Source organism: Aquarana catesbeiana, linkage group LG02, assembly GCF_042186555.1.
Source record: "Aquarana catesbeiana isolate 2022-GZ linkage group LG02, ASM4218655v1, whole genome shotgun sequence".
NCBI lineage: Eukaryota > Metazoa > Chordata > Amphibia > Anura > Ranidae > Aquarana > Aquarana catesbeiana.
The window spans coordinates 412,385,874-412,402,230 of record NC_133325.1 but is presented as its reverse complement, the minus strand read 5'-3'; the positions used below and the strand labels follow the sequence as shown (position 1 = coordinate 412,402,230).

Sequence of the window (16,357 nt, the reverse complement as noted above, 5' to 3'; positions counted from 1 at the left end):
ACAGACATCAAGTCATCACATTCAGAATCTACAGACAATCAACTGAGGGCATCACCTAAGATGAAGAGGCTAGTAACATTGATTGAATGCTGTTTCAAAAAAACTTTAACTCTTCTGTTAGGGACATACAGAACTTAGTGGTTGTGGAGTCCATATGCCTCTTTCATCTGACAGGCATTAGTAAAGACACATGCATCACAATCTGACTGATTGCAAAGATTGATCAAGCCTGGATCCCCCCCAAAAAATGACATCTATACATCCTCTGTAGTCCCAGGAACTGCATTATTTTTGATTTGACTTGTTCCATGGACAGAGGCAGCACTCATATGGTCAATACCTTCCCTCTGTTTTTGTTTGTTTAATAAATTCTGTATTTAAAGAGAAATTTCACCATCTCCCCCTTGGGGTTGCTTTTACTTGCTTTTAATCCCTTCTTATCTGGTTTGCTGGGACGTCCTGAACTCACTTATGCACTCGCACAGGCCAGGGCTTTTTTTCTCAGAGAATAGGAGCAGGAACTCCCCTTTAAGAGTCACCCCTTGTCTCCGCCCTCTACCCACCCCCCAGGTACTGTCCCTTGGTCCAGCCTCCTACCCACCTCCCAGCACCACCCCTTTTAGAGAATACAGAACTAAGTAACATTTGTGGTGCTAAGTAATATGTATGGAATTTGTTAACGATAACAAGAAAAGCAGTAAAACAGATCCCCTGCAGGCAGCAACAAGAGACCCCCTAACAAAAAAAAATCCCCCCAGCAACAATAGACTGCATGCAACAATATACCCACCCCCCAAAGCAACAACAAATCTCCCCGCAGCCAGCATCAATAGACCCTCCAGCAGCGCACAGCTAATCCAGCGGTGTCTTGCTGTGATTCCGAGGCTGCCTGCTGGGTCCTGGGCCATCATCTCCTATCCTGGTGCTATCAAGAGCCAGGTGCCTCTTTCGGGTTCAGGCAAGCTCCTGATTACACACTTCCCTGTTCAAGCCACAGTGTAAAATGATGTCTTCCGATGATATCTGATGTAGATATCCAAGGAGACTGCTGGAGTGGGGCTGTTATAATTCTTGCCTTGTTAAGAATTGAAGGTGGAAGTGGACCAAACCAACAATATGAAAAAGTAAACAAAAAACAGGGGAGGATTACTATAATGCAACTGAGGATTTGGTAGTGAAGATTTACATTAGGACCACAGCGCATAAAAAGCACACAGGGTACAAGTCATAGACAAAATGCAGGACAAAATGCAAAAGGAAATACATTTTCATCGAATTCTGAATTATTATCTGTGGTTGTGAGGAATTAAGGGTTGGTAGGTAAATATGTTAAAGGTCTTGTAGACAATATGCTGTTTCCCATGTGGATTTTTGATGAATGGAAAGAGAATAGGCAAAGGGAGAAAAGGACTAAGCGAGGGAGTAAATTAGGTAAGAGAAAGAAGGAAAAAAAGGTTGCAAGCTAGCAAGGTGTACTATAGGTGCTACCTAGTCTCCCAGCCCAGCTCTCAAAAGGGGGTAGCATCAACATACGACACATGGACATTCAGGACATTGTCAAAAGGAGTGAACAGTGAAGCTCCATTTGGGAAAACTCCAACCAGTAGAACTTCTGTAGTTATATTGAAATATTTTATTTTGATTTTTAAGGGCTTAGGTAAGGTCTTCTATAGTTGTTAACATATATTTATTGAATTAAAAAAAACATTGTGTCAGGGAGGATGGGGCTTTTTAGAGTCTCATGTATCTTTTTTTTTTGTTACATAAAAATGTAACAGTAAAAGAACAAGGTTTAAAACCTATAGAGTTACACGCAAACACATACAGAAATGCAGAGCTTGGAATAGGTCAAGTTTGAGTGCTAGTCACTTTCAAGTATTTCTAGGTTTCAGCTTGATAACAGGAACAAAAACAAAACCCTTAGAAGACCTCTTGATTCCCCCTGCATCTCTTTAAAGACAATAACAATAGTATGCTTTATATTTATTATTCTTGATAACATATTGTGCTACTGAACAAAGAAATGTAACTGAGAACTGAGCAGGGCCAAAATGTACTGCTAGACAATAAGGTGACCGTGCCCAGGGAAGAAGACTAAAGCTTAATACACACTGTCTGAAAATCTGCTGGCTTATATTGAAGAGACTTATTTTGTTTGTTCAACCCACTAAACGAACAAAACAAACCTTCGTACCTGGCTTCAGATGGCGGACTGGAGAAACCATTTTATTCATGTCTGAGATCTTTTTTTTGCCAGCCTCTGGATCCTTGTGTAAATCAGTGAAGACGTAGGGGCTGCTTTGAAGGAAATCAAGACACTCTTTAGAATTAGCCACAAAAATAGATAATAGATAAATATAAAAATTATGAGATAAGAAATAGATAATTTGTCAGAAAAACCTCTATTTTAAAGGTTTTACCTTCAATGCCCTGTTATACAGTAGCAGTTGCACAGTGTGTTTAAATATAACTGCACATAAAATAGGTATCAGAGCTTGACCACCCTATCCAGTGCGTTCTGTAACCTAACAGACTGGGCCAGACACACCCCACCTCTTCCTCACCATCACCTGTGATAATGGATGTGATCACGACTCACAGATGCCAGCATGAAGTGGGGGAACAGGAAGCACATTCCACTAAGATTTAAAAAAAAGGGATTTTAGGTATTAACGGGTGAAAATCAGCTAGGAAAAAATACCACAGCAAACAATAATAAAGAGGAAAAAAATGGGAGACTTTAAGTGGCCTTCAGAACATTTTGCTTTAAATAGTATATTCTAATTTAAAATCTCTGTTGTTTAGTTAAAAAAGGTTAGAGCCTAAAGGAAAGTATCTATTCATGTATGACTAGGCAAATGAGTGTTGACTAGGACCCCGGTTCTGGACTCTGTTTCTTGTTAAACTCCAGCAGAAGTCCCAATGGCTAGAGATGCTATAGTTAAGCTAGCACAACCCTTTTCCAATATATTGCATATTATGTTGTCAATGTTACATACCTGCTGGTGCTTTAATTTATGTATATTTAAGAATACTCTGGTGTGTAACAACTTTTCTGTATGCATCAGGAATTTGTGATGATTGTCGTGTTTGGCATGGAGTATGTCATTCGAATCTGGTCGGCTGGATGCTGCTGCCGGTACAGAGGATGGAAGGGGCGCCTAAGATTTGCACGGAAGCCTTTTTGTGTTATTGGTAAGTTCAACAAGATGCTGAGAAACTAATCAAATTATATTTAAAAAAAAAATCGAATTTCAATATATATAGCATCATATGAAGATTTCCAAACTGACCAAACTCATTGTTGTAGGTTTGAAGTGTATGTAAACTCTAAAGCCGCGTACACATGATCGTATTTTCCGAAGGGAAATGTGTGATGACAGGCTGTTGGCGGAAAATCCGACCGTTTGTACGCTCCATCGAACTATTGTCGGATTTTCCACGGACAAATGTTGGATGGCAGGCTTTTAAATTTTCCGCAGACAAATGTCTGTTGTCGGATTTTCCGAGCGTGTGTACACAAGTCCATCGGACAAAAGTCCAAAGTACAAACACGCATGCTCAGAAGCAAGGATGAGCCAGAATCGGTCGGTCTTGTAAACTAACGTTTGTAATGGAGAATTAACATTTGTGACGTGGCAAATTATGAAATCTCGAAATGCAGCGCACATTCTCTTCTTCTTTAATGGGATAATAATGAAGCTGCTTTGCTGATGATACTGATGGGGTTATTGCAAACTAATTTTCCAAGGCTTTTTTTTTTCTAGTGATAATCAAGAATAATATTATTATGCTTTTTTTGGGGCAAGTTACCACAGCACCATTATCCCGTAGTTTTTAAGATCAAAGATACAACTATGTTGGTGTCCCTTGTCAATTTTACATTGTATTTTTTTAAATGTAACTGCCTACTCCCAAACTGTCAAGTATTATTCTCCACAATTTTTTTATTGTGCATTAAAAAAAGAAAACAATTAAAATTAGACATGCTATCTGCCAATAGAACTTAACCAAAAGGTGCATTCTATGCATCCAAAAATATAGAAAATATACCAAATCAAATCATTATTCAACCAAAAAATAAAATAAAAGCCTCATGCATGTGTCCTGCTTCTTAATATAGGGGGTCACCAATGCCAAGAGTTGGGGAAAGCAGGGGTCCGTCATCTGGAGATAATTCTGAAAATCATCCGGATTATTCTCCTGGAGCTCCCTCAGCAAAGGCATATGACATAATTAGTCACGATTAATAAAGCAACCAATTTTTGGTCCAAGAACTCCTCCCCCTCCTGTTCCTGGACTGGACTTTGGTCAAAGAAATAACTCCAAGGCCAATAATAAATAACACATTATCTCCTCCGATTCCTCAACATGTCTGGTTGAGGAACGGACGTTCAGAAACGAACTGAAAAGCATGAAATGAAAAGCGCGAAATGAAAAGCATGAATCAACACTCAGCAAACTTCTACTAACACAAAATTAGCAGAAGGAGCCCAAAGGGTGGGGCATGACAATTGAACTTCCTCTTTGTAGTCTCGTAGTATGTCTAATACATCACATTACATTCGTGTTTGTTGGCTGACCATTGTGTGCCATTTGTATGCAAGACAAGTTTTTGGCCAATGCCCTTCGGACAAAAGTCTGAGGCTTTGTCTGCGGAAAATCCAATCGTGTGTACGAGGCTTAAGGCCTCATGCACATGGGCTGTTTGGCCTGTCAATCTCAAATTCCTGTTCAGTCCAGCTGGCAGCATCTTGTCAAAAAGACAACATATGTGGCAATGTGGAAATATGTGGCAGCTAAGTTCAGGGCATACATTTCTAAATGCATATGGCCCTAACCCCTGTACACATTGGGCAAATTTGGCATGGGATTTGACATGTCAATTCGTATGCTATTGCCTGCAATGGCACCTCCTTAACCGGTGCAACGCCGACGTTGCGTCACCTCACCGATTCCCAAAAGTAGTTTCTGCACTACTTTTGGCAACTTCGGGGGTGATTTCAATAGACACATGTGCATGAACCTGCACAGATGTCTGTCAAACCCCCCCTTGAAGTCGGACTGAAATGCTGGTTTGAAATCAGCTTAACTCACATAATGTCAAACCCGCCCTCAGTGTAAACATGGGATAAACTTGTGATCAGCTACAGTAAGTAATGTGTCCAGGCCCTGCATCTTTCAGCCTGTCAAAGATTTTGATAGGTTGCTGGCCGCTGGGTTGAATAAAGTCTGGTATTTGGTCATGACGAGGCAAAACGCTGTGTGCAAGTAGCCTATAAAAAAAACTCTTCTTCTCCAGTGTGCATTTATGTTTCTCTGCAGTGTTATTGGCAGTGTTAATTTTGCCAGCAAATTTCGATTCAGTTTTAGTATAAGTCTAAGGACTAAAATGCCATTATAGTTTTAGTCCCATTTTAGTCTTCTGCGAGTGATTTAGTTTTAGTCGTATTTAGTCTTAGCTTTCCTGCAGTCTATTAGCACCCATTTCTCTCCCATATATTTATATATTTTTTCAATTTTTATTATTTTTTTTGCCATTGACGTTCATTCAAGACCATGCACATACTTTGGGAATATGCTAGTATCGGTCCTCATGATGTTCTAACACTTTGCTTTTAAAATCATTTGTTCTCAACATCAACTTCATTGTGTGTATACATATATACATGTTTTCTATTATTTTGTGTATATTGTTGTAAATATACGATGATTTTGGCTGATGTGTCGAGTTTGCTCCGAGTTCAATTGGTGTATCAGATTTTTTCTGGCAGTGGATTTGGACCGAACTCTTTACATCAGATTTGAGTGTAAGTACTTTGTAATCTAGCTGGGTTTTCTTCATAACACCAGCTGAGTACAAATTTTAATTGGTTAGTTCACCTGTAACCTAATGATGACACATTAGAGCAGTATATAGGTGATTGTGGTGACTAGTTCCAAGAGGTAATGTCTAAGTGCTAACATTTGTGCGAAATGCATCTACCTCTTTGTCCCCTGCTCCATCTGTCAACCACTTGTCATATGAAGCTTCAATAAAAGGATTTTTAGAAGTGCAGCCATCCAGAATGATTTCCTTATGAAATCATTATAGTTGACTAAAATCTAATGGGATTAGTTACGTTGTAATGCATTATTTAAGCATTTCTCTACAATTTCCAAACTTCTTATATACTTCTGGAGTGAAAAATTGAATAGGTTATTATTTATGGTATTGAGGTTTGACCGTGACACAGACTTAGTCATTCATAAGGTCTTTAAGGTAAACCAAGTTTCGTTACAAGAATATTGCTTTTTTGACAGAAGTGTAACGTTAAAATAAAAAAATAAAAGTAAAAACTCTTTGCGTGATGATGCCACCATGCAGTGCACATTTACATGAACTTGTCTGCTTTAAGAAAATTTATAATGTTGGAGGGTGTTTATGTAATCTTCAGGCCGAAAAAGATTTTTTTAAGCATGGGTGCAAAAACAGCTCTGGCAGTAAAAAGGGTTAATCCTGCACAGATCAGACAGTGTGCTGCTCTCCAGTAGTGGACAATCTGAGAAGCCTATTAACAAGTAGCAGGCAGGGGCGTAACTACCACCATAGCGACCCATGCGGGCGCTGTGGGGCCCGCAGCCGAGTGCGGCCCAGTGAGGATAAGAGCACCGCCGGCACAGTCTCCCAGCCAGGGGAAGAGAGAGGAAAGGAAGAGGCGAGCTGTCCATATCAGCAGAGAGCTGAATTGCCCGATGTAAGAGCTTTCATTAGAACTTCCAGTGTTCCCTGGGCTCACGTCACATAGCTCCACCTTTTGGCCCGGTGCCTTTGATAGACAGAACGCCGATCCAATGCGGGACATGTGACGTCATCAAAGGCGTCGGGCCAAGAGGTGGGGCTATGTGACGATGTGCCCCGGGAAGACAGGAAATTCAAATGAAAGCTATTACAGCGGGCAATCCCGCTCTCTGCTAATCCGGGTGGCTTGCCTCTTCCTCTGCATAGGTGGGGCTGTATGGGGCACAGGCAGACCAGGCTGTATTGGGCACAGGTCAGGCTGTATGGGGCACAGGTCACGCTGTATTGGGCACAGGTCACACTGTATTGGGCACAGGTCACGCTGCATTGGCCACAGGTCACGCTGTATGTGGCACAGGTCACGCTGCATTGACACTAGGGCAGCTGTGGGGGGGGGGGCCCATACAACATTTTGCTATGGGGCCCTGCTATTTCTAGTTACGCCCCTGGTAGCAGGTCTCCTTCAGGGGGCCTCTATATATCAGTATGAAGTGTGAGTGTGTGGCAGTGTGTGAGAGGGTTAACTACACAGCCAAGCTCCCACCATCCTAACAGAACAGTGATGGCGAACCTTGGCACCCTAGATGATTTGGAACTACACTTCCCATGATGCTTATGCACTCTGCAGTGTAGTGGAGCATCATGGGAAATGTAGTTCCAAAACATCTGGGATGCCAAGGTTCACCATTACTGTAATAGAACATCCTCCTTCAGGCTGCAGATAACAGACATTGATAGTCTAACCTTTCCGCTGACAGCCTCCTATCTACAAATGTGGGGCTCCATCCAGAGGAAGCAGGAGCTCCATTGAAACCGGAAGTTCTGAGGGTAGACTTTCCTGCCTCACATTTTCGTTTAGTTTTCATTCTTTAACAAAAACGGAATTGATTTTCGTCATAGTTTTCGTCAGTGGACGAAAATGTGGTGTACTTTTCGAAACTGTAAAAATGCAGCTGCCGAAAATTATGACGAATACGTTTTTGTTGACTAAATTAACACTGGTTATAAGCCCTGTCCAAATTATCTGTGTGAACTACAAAACACCTCCCTCTGTGTTATGGAGAAGATGAGAGGGGAGGTGTTCTGTAGTCCTAGCACACTTGCTGTCCTAGAGTGACAATGCTATGCCGCCATAGATATAGTACAGAAAGTAAGCACTGTCATGCTAGAACGGGATGTGTGTGACTGTCAAGATCACCGGATTTAAATAAAGATAACATAAAAAGACTTAAAATTGAACACTAATACAACCAACAGATCTACGAACTAGTAAACTGTAATACAGTATCTCATAAAAGTGAGTACACCCCTCACATTTTTGTAAATATTTTATTATATCTTTTCATGTGACAACACTAAAGAAATGACACTTTGCTACAATGTAATGTAATGAGTGTACAGCTTGTATAACAGTGTAAATTTGCTGTTCCCTCAAAATAACTCAACACACAGCCATTAATGTCTAAACCGCTGGCAACAAAAGCGAATATGTCCAAATTGGGCCAAAAGTGTCAATATTTTGTGTGGCCACCATTATTTTCCAGCACTACCTTAACCCTCTTGGGCATGGAGTTCACCAGAGCTTCGCAGGTTGCCACTGGAGTCCTCTTCCACTCCTCCATGATGACATCACGGAGCTGGTGGATATTAGAGACCTTGCGCTCCTTCACCCTCCGTTGGAATGCCCCACAGATGCTCAATAGGGTTTAGGTTTGGAGACATGCTTGGCCAGTCCATCACCTTTACCCTCAGCTTCTATAGCAGGGCAGCGGTCGTCTTGGAGGTGTGTTTGGGGTCGTTATAATGTTGGAATACTGCCCTGCGGCCCAGTCTCTGAAGGGAGGGGATCATGCTCTGCTTCAGTATGTCAGAGGACATGTTGGCATTCATGGTTCCCTCAATGAACTGTAGCTCCCCAGTGCCGGCAGCACTCATGCAGACCCAGACCATGATACTCCCACCACCATGCTTAGACTGTAGGCAAGACACACTTGTTGCCTCCTCACCTGATTGCCACCACACGCGCTTGACACCATCTGAACCAAATAAGTTTATCTTGGTCTCATCAGACCACAGGACATGGTTCCAGTAATCCATGTCCTTAGTCTTCTTGTCTTCAGCAAACTGTTTGCAGGCTTTCTTGTGCATCATCTTTGGAAGAGGCTTCCTTCTTGGGTGACAGCCATGCGGACCAATTTGATGCAGTGTGCGGCGTATGGTCTGAGCACTGACAGGCTGACCCCCCACCCCTTCAACCTCTGCAGCAATGCTGACAGCACTCATATGTCTCTTTCCCAAAGACAACCTCTAGATATGATGCTGAGCACGTGCACTCAACTTCTTTGGTCGACCATGGCGAGGCCTGTTCTGAGTGGAACTTGTCCTCTTAAAACGCTGTATGGTCTTGACCACCATGCTGCAGTTCAGTTTCAGGGTCTTGGCAATCTTTGTATAGCCTAGGCCATCTTTATGTAGGGCAACAATTCTTTTTTTCAGATCCTCAGAGAGTTCTTTGCCATGAGGTGCCATGTTGAACTTCCAGTGACCAGTATGAGAGAGTGAGAGCGAACACCAAATTTAACACACCTGCTACCCATTCACCCCTAAGATCTTGTAACACTAACGAGTCACATGACACCGGGGAGGGAAAATGGCTAATTGGGCCCAATTTGGACATTTTCACTTAGGGGTGTACTTACTTTTGTTGCCAGCGGTTTAGACATTAATGGCAAAATTTAAAATGTTATACAAGCCGTACACTCACTACTTTACATTGTAGCAAAGCGTAATTTCTTCAGTGTTGTCACGTGAAAAGATATAGTAAAATAGTTACAAAAATGTGAGGGGTGTACTCACTTTTGTGAGATACTGTGTATCAGATTTTTGTTCCTGGGTTTAGATACATTTTAAATGTATATTTGCTTGTACGTTGGCTGGTCTTTTCTTCTTTTTTCCCTATTTTTCCCCTCCGTTGTTACTCCCTGTCTACAGATGTTACTATTCCTCTGGGACACAGCCTTTTTTCCTCCCTCTATCTCACCCCCGTCAGTACAACAGCTGCACAGTGGGGTTTTGTCTCCCCTTGTAACGGAGCAGGAAGGTTTGAAGAGATGTTTAACTGGGAGATATTGCAGAGCCAGCATTGTCATGGCTACTAGATAGATTGTTTGAGGTGAAATAAGACTGTTCAGCAAGTTTTTACACAAAGAACGTCACAATTTCTTTATATCATGAGAGAAAAACACCATAGAGCAATGCCCTCATGCTGCACAACCGAAATACTGATGGAGAATTCAGGTGAATATGCAGCAGAAATACAAAACCTGTGCTGTATTCTATATGCATTTTCATTAAATTTACGAGCAGTTGCAGTCGCTAAATAAAGTAGTAATCTTTTAATGACAGAAAAGCATGGCACATTTGTTATTCAGATGGGTACAATTAAGTTATACTGCAAAGAATACAACTCGTTTTACAGTATCATAGTTATTCGTATATGGGAACATATTGAATCCTCAGTCATTTACAGTAAAGCAGTGAACTTAAAGAGGAAGTAAACCCTGATGGGTTTTACTTCCTCCTTTTTCCCCTGCAAAGTAAAAGCATAATGGGCCAGTCTGCATGGACTCCGGGGGCCGCGATCACCCACAGTCCAGCCCCGCCTCCACATGTGACCAGCTCCACCGCCCGCACGTGACCCATTCAGCCAATTACAGGGTGCCCGCTGCCCATCGCTGAGCTGGGCTCGGAGCGCACAGGTAGTATGTGTGTGACAGTGTAAAATTAATGACGGGCACGGGAATGGGGACGAGTCGCTCTAGATGTTGCGGCCGGGGCCACTGGTCACAGAACGGTTGAACTGTTGCTATATGTGTCCTGGTTTCAGGCGGGTTGAAACCCGGGCACATGTGTCAAAAACTGGACACGTGGCAACCCTAGCGGTGACAAACGTTTTACTGCATTGTAAGATGTCTGTCACTGCAAGGACACACAGAAAACAATTGCTTCCTATGTGCCCCATTTACACTTTAACACGGCCTATGCCTGAGCTGCAGTGTGCCAAGTACCATGCCGAATTGCATGGCAATGTTCACTTCATTGCCATGAACACTTCAAATAAAGTTTGTACAAAACAAAAAAATCGTGCTGAATTGTGCACCACACTGTCCCTTACAGCAGCCGGGAACAGACTGCTGCTGGAGCAGTAAAGCACTCTGGCAGCTCTCCATTCCCTTGTGAATTCCTGCTGTGCGGCCTGTTTCCTAACAGAGGGGTTTGGGGCCTCTGATCTAGAGGACTTGATAAAGCACTTTTACTTACCTGATCCAACATTCCTGCAAGCGCCTCTATGCTGCTAGACTGGTCTTTACAGCCCCTTTGCCCCTATGCCCCAGGAGTCTAAGGTCCTCTGATGTCATCACTTTCAATGTAGGGGCCAAAGCCCTGCATTGAATGTGAATACGCAGAGGAACAATCCACCACTGGAGCATAGGAGAGCGCCCGCTGGAGAAGCAGAGTATCATGTAAGTAAAACGGCTTTTTCAGCCTCTAGACATAAATGGGCTGATAACCCTTGGAGTGTGGGGGTGGTTTTTAGGTTTCCTGAAGTTAAAGGCTATCCAAACTTGCTGGGTTAGTTGCCACTGCCAGTTGAATTAGTTTGCAGGCATCATACAGGTAACAACTGCGAGTGAGAATCCAGGTTGAGAGAACAATATGGCAAGCAGGAAATTTCTTAGACAGCTTTTTTTCACTATTTTTTTTTTCACTTGCTCTGCAAAATCGGGAAAACTGGATGGTTGAATCAGACACAATTAATACAATTCACTTAAGGTGTGCAGTCTTTAGACCAGTTACCTTGAAAATGGCACATGAGATGGAGTAAGGATCATTTGTCCCCACAGGGCTCTTCACATGATCACACACAGCATTTAAATATGCTGAAAGCAGCTTTTTTTTTTTTTTTTAGTCCGTTGTGCATAGCTACTTTCGGTATTGTGGAAAAATATTTTAGTATTCATTGACCATGCTTTTTTACACGATACAGTCAATATTTGCTCTGCTTGAATTGACAACATTTTGTGGATTCTATGAAGCCTTTATGACTTTGATAAATAGTTTAAATAAGTATTAAACATTCATATGCTTTTCTTGTAGAAATATTTTGTGTCTGTAACTGAACTCTAGCACATCCCAGTTAATGGTGTAAAGCTTGGTTTCCGCTATTGCGACCCCAAAGTTGCACAATTTACAGTACGACTTTGCAATGCGATTTTTTTGATGCGATGTCATGCGACTGGTGAGAAACATGGGAAAACAAGTTGCCCCAAAATCGGAACAAAGTAGTACAAAAACCTTTTTTGGAGTCGCTGTGACTTGGGTTGCACCAGTTAGAACAGGGACCATTGACATACATGAATTTTGACTTGTCATGCGACTTCACATGTGTCAAGTCGCACAACAACTCGCAGTAGGGGAAACAGAGCCTGATGATCAGTGTCTGAATTAAATAAATGTAAATGTAAATATTTCTAAACTATAGTAACCCAGAATGGGTTTTTTTTAGTGCATTTTAGCAAAGAAATGTGCATATTGCTCTTATACACCAGTTGTAAAATGTATATATTCTGGGCTTGTGACGTCAACTGACCATTGAACTGCTTTTTAAAATTAAAGATATATCTGTAAGGCCCTTTCACACTGGGGCGGTGGGGGCGTCGGCGGTAAAACAGCGCTATTTTTAGCGCTGTTTTACCGTCGTTTTTGCGGCTGTATTCGGCCGCTAGCGGTGCAGTTTTAACCCCCGCTGGCGGCCGAAAAAGGGTTAAACCCACTCGTACAGCGCGGCTATAGCCGCAGTATTACCGCGGTATAGCCGCGCTGTCCCATTGATTTCAAAGGGAAGGAGCGGTTTAGGAGCGGTGAACACACCGCTCCTTCACCGCTCCAAAGATGCGGCTCGCAGGACTTTTTTTACAGTCCTGCCAGCGCACCGCTTCAGTGTGAAAGCCCTCGGGCTTTCACACTGAACAAACAGCGGAGGCTGTTTAGGGGCGGTTTGCAGGCGGTATTTTTAGCGCAATAACGCCTGCAAACCGCCCCAGTGTGAAAGGGGTCTAAAACTCGTAATTTTTTATCTATTTACAAATGATCACTTATTTTGAGTGCACAACAACCACAGAAGCCGTAGGGGTTGATTAACTAAAGCCAAATATGCTGTTCACTTTGCAAGGATAGTTGCACTATTCAAGTGCAGTTGCTCCAGAGTTTAGTAAATGAGATGAAGCATCATTTTCACTTTTCCACAGAGCTTAAACGCTGAATCCCCGGAAGATTTTACCCCCTTGCTGACCAGAGCAATTTTTACAGTTTGGCACTGCGTTGCTTTAACTGACAATTGCGCGGTCGTTTGACACTGTACCCAGAAGACATGTGCGTCCTTTTTTCCCCTAAAAATAAAGCTTTCATTTGGTGGTATTTGATCACCTCTGCGGTTTTTATTTTTTGCGCTATAAACAAAAAAAGAAAGAAAACAATATTTTTGACTTTTTGCTATAATAATTATCCCCAAAATTTACAAAAAAAAAAATTTCTTCGGCAGTTTAGGCCAATATATATTCTTCTACATATTTTTGGTTAAAAAAATCGCAATAAGCATATATTGATTTGTTTGCGCAAAAGTTATAGTGTCTGCAAACTATGGGAAAGATTTATGGCATTTTTATTATTTTATTTTTTTACTAGTAGGGGTGGTGATCTGCAATTTTTAGCAGTACTGTGACATTGCGATGGACAGATCGGAGGCATTTGACACTTTTTTTGGACCATTGGCATTTATACAGCAATCAGTACTATAAAATGCATTGATTACTGTGTAAATGTCACTGGCAGGGAAGGGATTAACACTAGGGGGCTATCAAGGGGTTAATCGTGTGTTCCCTAACTGTATGGGGATAGGATTGTCTAGGAGAGGAGCCATATCGTTTTTCCTACTTAGTAGGAACAAACAATATGGCTCCTCTCCTCTGACAGCACAGGGATTTGTGTGTTTACACACACAAATCCTCGTGCTGGTGTTCCTGCGCGCGATCGTGCCCGCCAGCCACGTGCATCGGGTCCAGCCCTCTGGTGGCCGAAAAAGGGTACAACGTACCCGTACAGGATTTCGCCCAGGAGAACCATTGTTCCGCAGTATACAACTGCAAGTGGTTAAGAAATGTTTCGCTACATTTACTAAGCTCTGGAGAAAATTCCCTTGCAAAGTAAACAGCCTATTTGCCTTTAGGAAATGAACCCAATTGTATTAAGTAATCACAAAATAAAGAGAACCTACCTACCCAAGAAGTATAAAGAAGCTCCAACCTCCACCAAACACAAGATGGAATAAAAGTGGTCACCAAAGAGGTCTGAATATCTCCCAGATATACTACGAGGGGCGTTCAAGTCAAACTGGGATTTTTAATTTTACAGGTATAAAAAGGGATGCTAGTATGGCAGTACTACAGTAGTAAGCAGCAAGCGTGTCCTAGAACATGTCGCAGGCCAGTTCAGAGACTGTTAATCAAGATGGCAGACAACAGTGTTAGTGCGTACATAAAACAGAGTGTGGTGATGAAGTTTCTTGTGAACGAAGGAGTAAAATCCCATGGATATCTACAGAAGACTTCAAGCACAGTCCATATGAGACGCTCAGCTGCAGTAAGACATTTGAATGGTGTAAACCAGGGGTAGTGAATTAAAATTCAAGGAGGTCCGAACACTAAAAAAAAATTCCGACCAAGGTCCGAATCACAAGTCTGTGCCTTGAAAGATTGTACACGTCTTCTTTCCTTTTTTTGGAGCAAGCCGCGCTCTCTGGTGCTTTTCTTATGGTTTCCTCCACACACTCTGGTAATATTTATTTATTTATTTCAGTTACTTATATAGCACCGTCAATTTACGCAGCGCTTTACATATACATTGTACATTCACATCAGTCCCTACCCTCAAGGAGCTTACAATCTAAGGTCCCTAACTCACATTCATACATACTAGGGACAGTTTAGACAGGATCCAATTAACCTACCAGCATGTCTTTGGAGTGTGGGAGGAAACCGGAGTACCCGGAGGAAACCCACGCAGGCACAGGGAGAACATGCAAACTCCAGGCAGATAATACTCTGTGAATGTAAGTGTCCCCAATAGTGTTCCCCCTTACATCAGGTTCCCCTACCAGAGTAATTCATTACATTGGGTGCCCCCATCAGACTACCCCCATAAATCAGTTGCCACCATCAGGGTACCCCTTATATCAGGTATTCCCATCAGGTTTCTTCATCAGAAGGCTCCCTTTCATCTGGTGTCTCCCATCAGTGTGCCCCCTTACATCATTTGTCCCCATCAGAGTGTCCCCTTACATTAGGTGCCATCATCAGAGTGTCCCTTTACATCAGGTGTCCCCATCAGAGTGTTCCTTTACATTAGGTGTGCCCATCAGAGTGCCACTTTGCACTTTGCATCAAGGGTCTCCATCAGAGTGCCACCTTACATCGGGGTCCCCATCAGAGTGCCTCCTTACATCAGGTGTCCCCATCAGAGTGCCCCCTTACATCAGGTGTCCCCATCAGAGTGCCACCTTACATCAATTGTCCCCCTCACAGTGCCCCCCTACATCAGGTGTCCCCATCAGAGTGTCCCTTTACATCAGGGGTCCCCTTTAGAGTGCCCCTTTACATCAGGGGGCCCCATCAGAGTGCCCCTTTACATCAGGTGTTCTCAGAGTGCCCCCTTACATCAGGTGTCCCCATCAGAGTGCCCCTTTACATCAGGTGTCCCCATCAGAGTGCCCCTTTACATCAGGTGTCCCCATCAGAGTGCCCCCTTACATCAGGTGTCCCCATCAGAGTGCCCCTTTACATCAGGTGTCCCCATCAGAGTGCCCCTTTACATCAGGTGTCCCCTTCACTGTGCCACCTTACATTAGGTATTCCCGTCAAAGTGCCCCTTATACATCAAGTGTCCCCATCAGTGTGACTCCTTAAAATAAAATGTGCCCATCAGCATGCCCCTTATTTTATGTTAGGGGGCACTGTGATGGGTACATTTTATGTTAAGGGGCTTGCTATTGGGCACATTTTGCTGTGCCCATCTGTGTGCCCCTTAACATAAAATGTGCTCATCATGTTGCTCATAAAATATGCTCATCAGAGTGCCCCTTAACATAAAATATGCCCATCAGAGTGACCCTTAACATAAAATATGCCCATCAGCATGACCCTTAACATGAAATAAGTAGCATTCTAATGGGCACATTTCATGTTAAGGGGCACCCTGATGGGCACATTTTATGTTACGGGGCACTCTGATAGGCACAACAAAATGTGCCCAACAGTGTGCCCCTTAAGAAAATATGCCCATCAGTGTGCACCTTAACGCATTCTGCCCATCAGTGTGCACTTTAACAGATTATGCCCCACATACCTTGAGGACAGGAGAGAGCACATTCGGCAAGCTGCAGGGGACGGAAGCTGTGAGATATACCTTGCATGAGAGCCGGGAGCCGCAAACAGCAGGGGGTGGGGTGTGTGCGTGACACCA

The 16,357-nt window shown here is 42.9% G+C and overlaps 1 protein-coding gene across 3 annotated transcripts in view; it reads left to right on the top strand.

Moving 5' to 3' along the window:
* KCNQ4 (potassium voltage-gated channel subfamily Q member 4) overlaps positions 1-16,357 on the top strand; it is a 231,963-nt gene that overhangs the window by 151,723 nt on the left and 63,883 nt on the right. For all 3 annotated transcript variants that reach the window (XM_073615414.1, XM_073615415.1, XM_073615413.1), the window contains exon 3: positions 3,069-3,195. In XM_073615414.1, the coding sequence (XP_073471515.1) occupies positions 3,069-3,195 (127 nt within the window). The remainder of the gene's footprint in view (positions 1-3,068; positions 3,196-16,357) is intronic.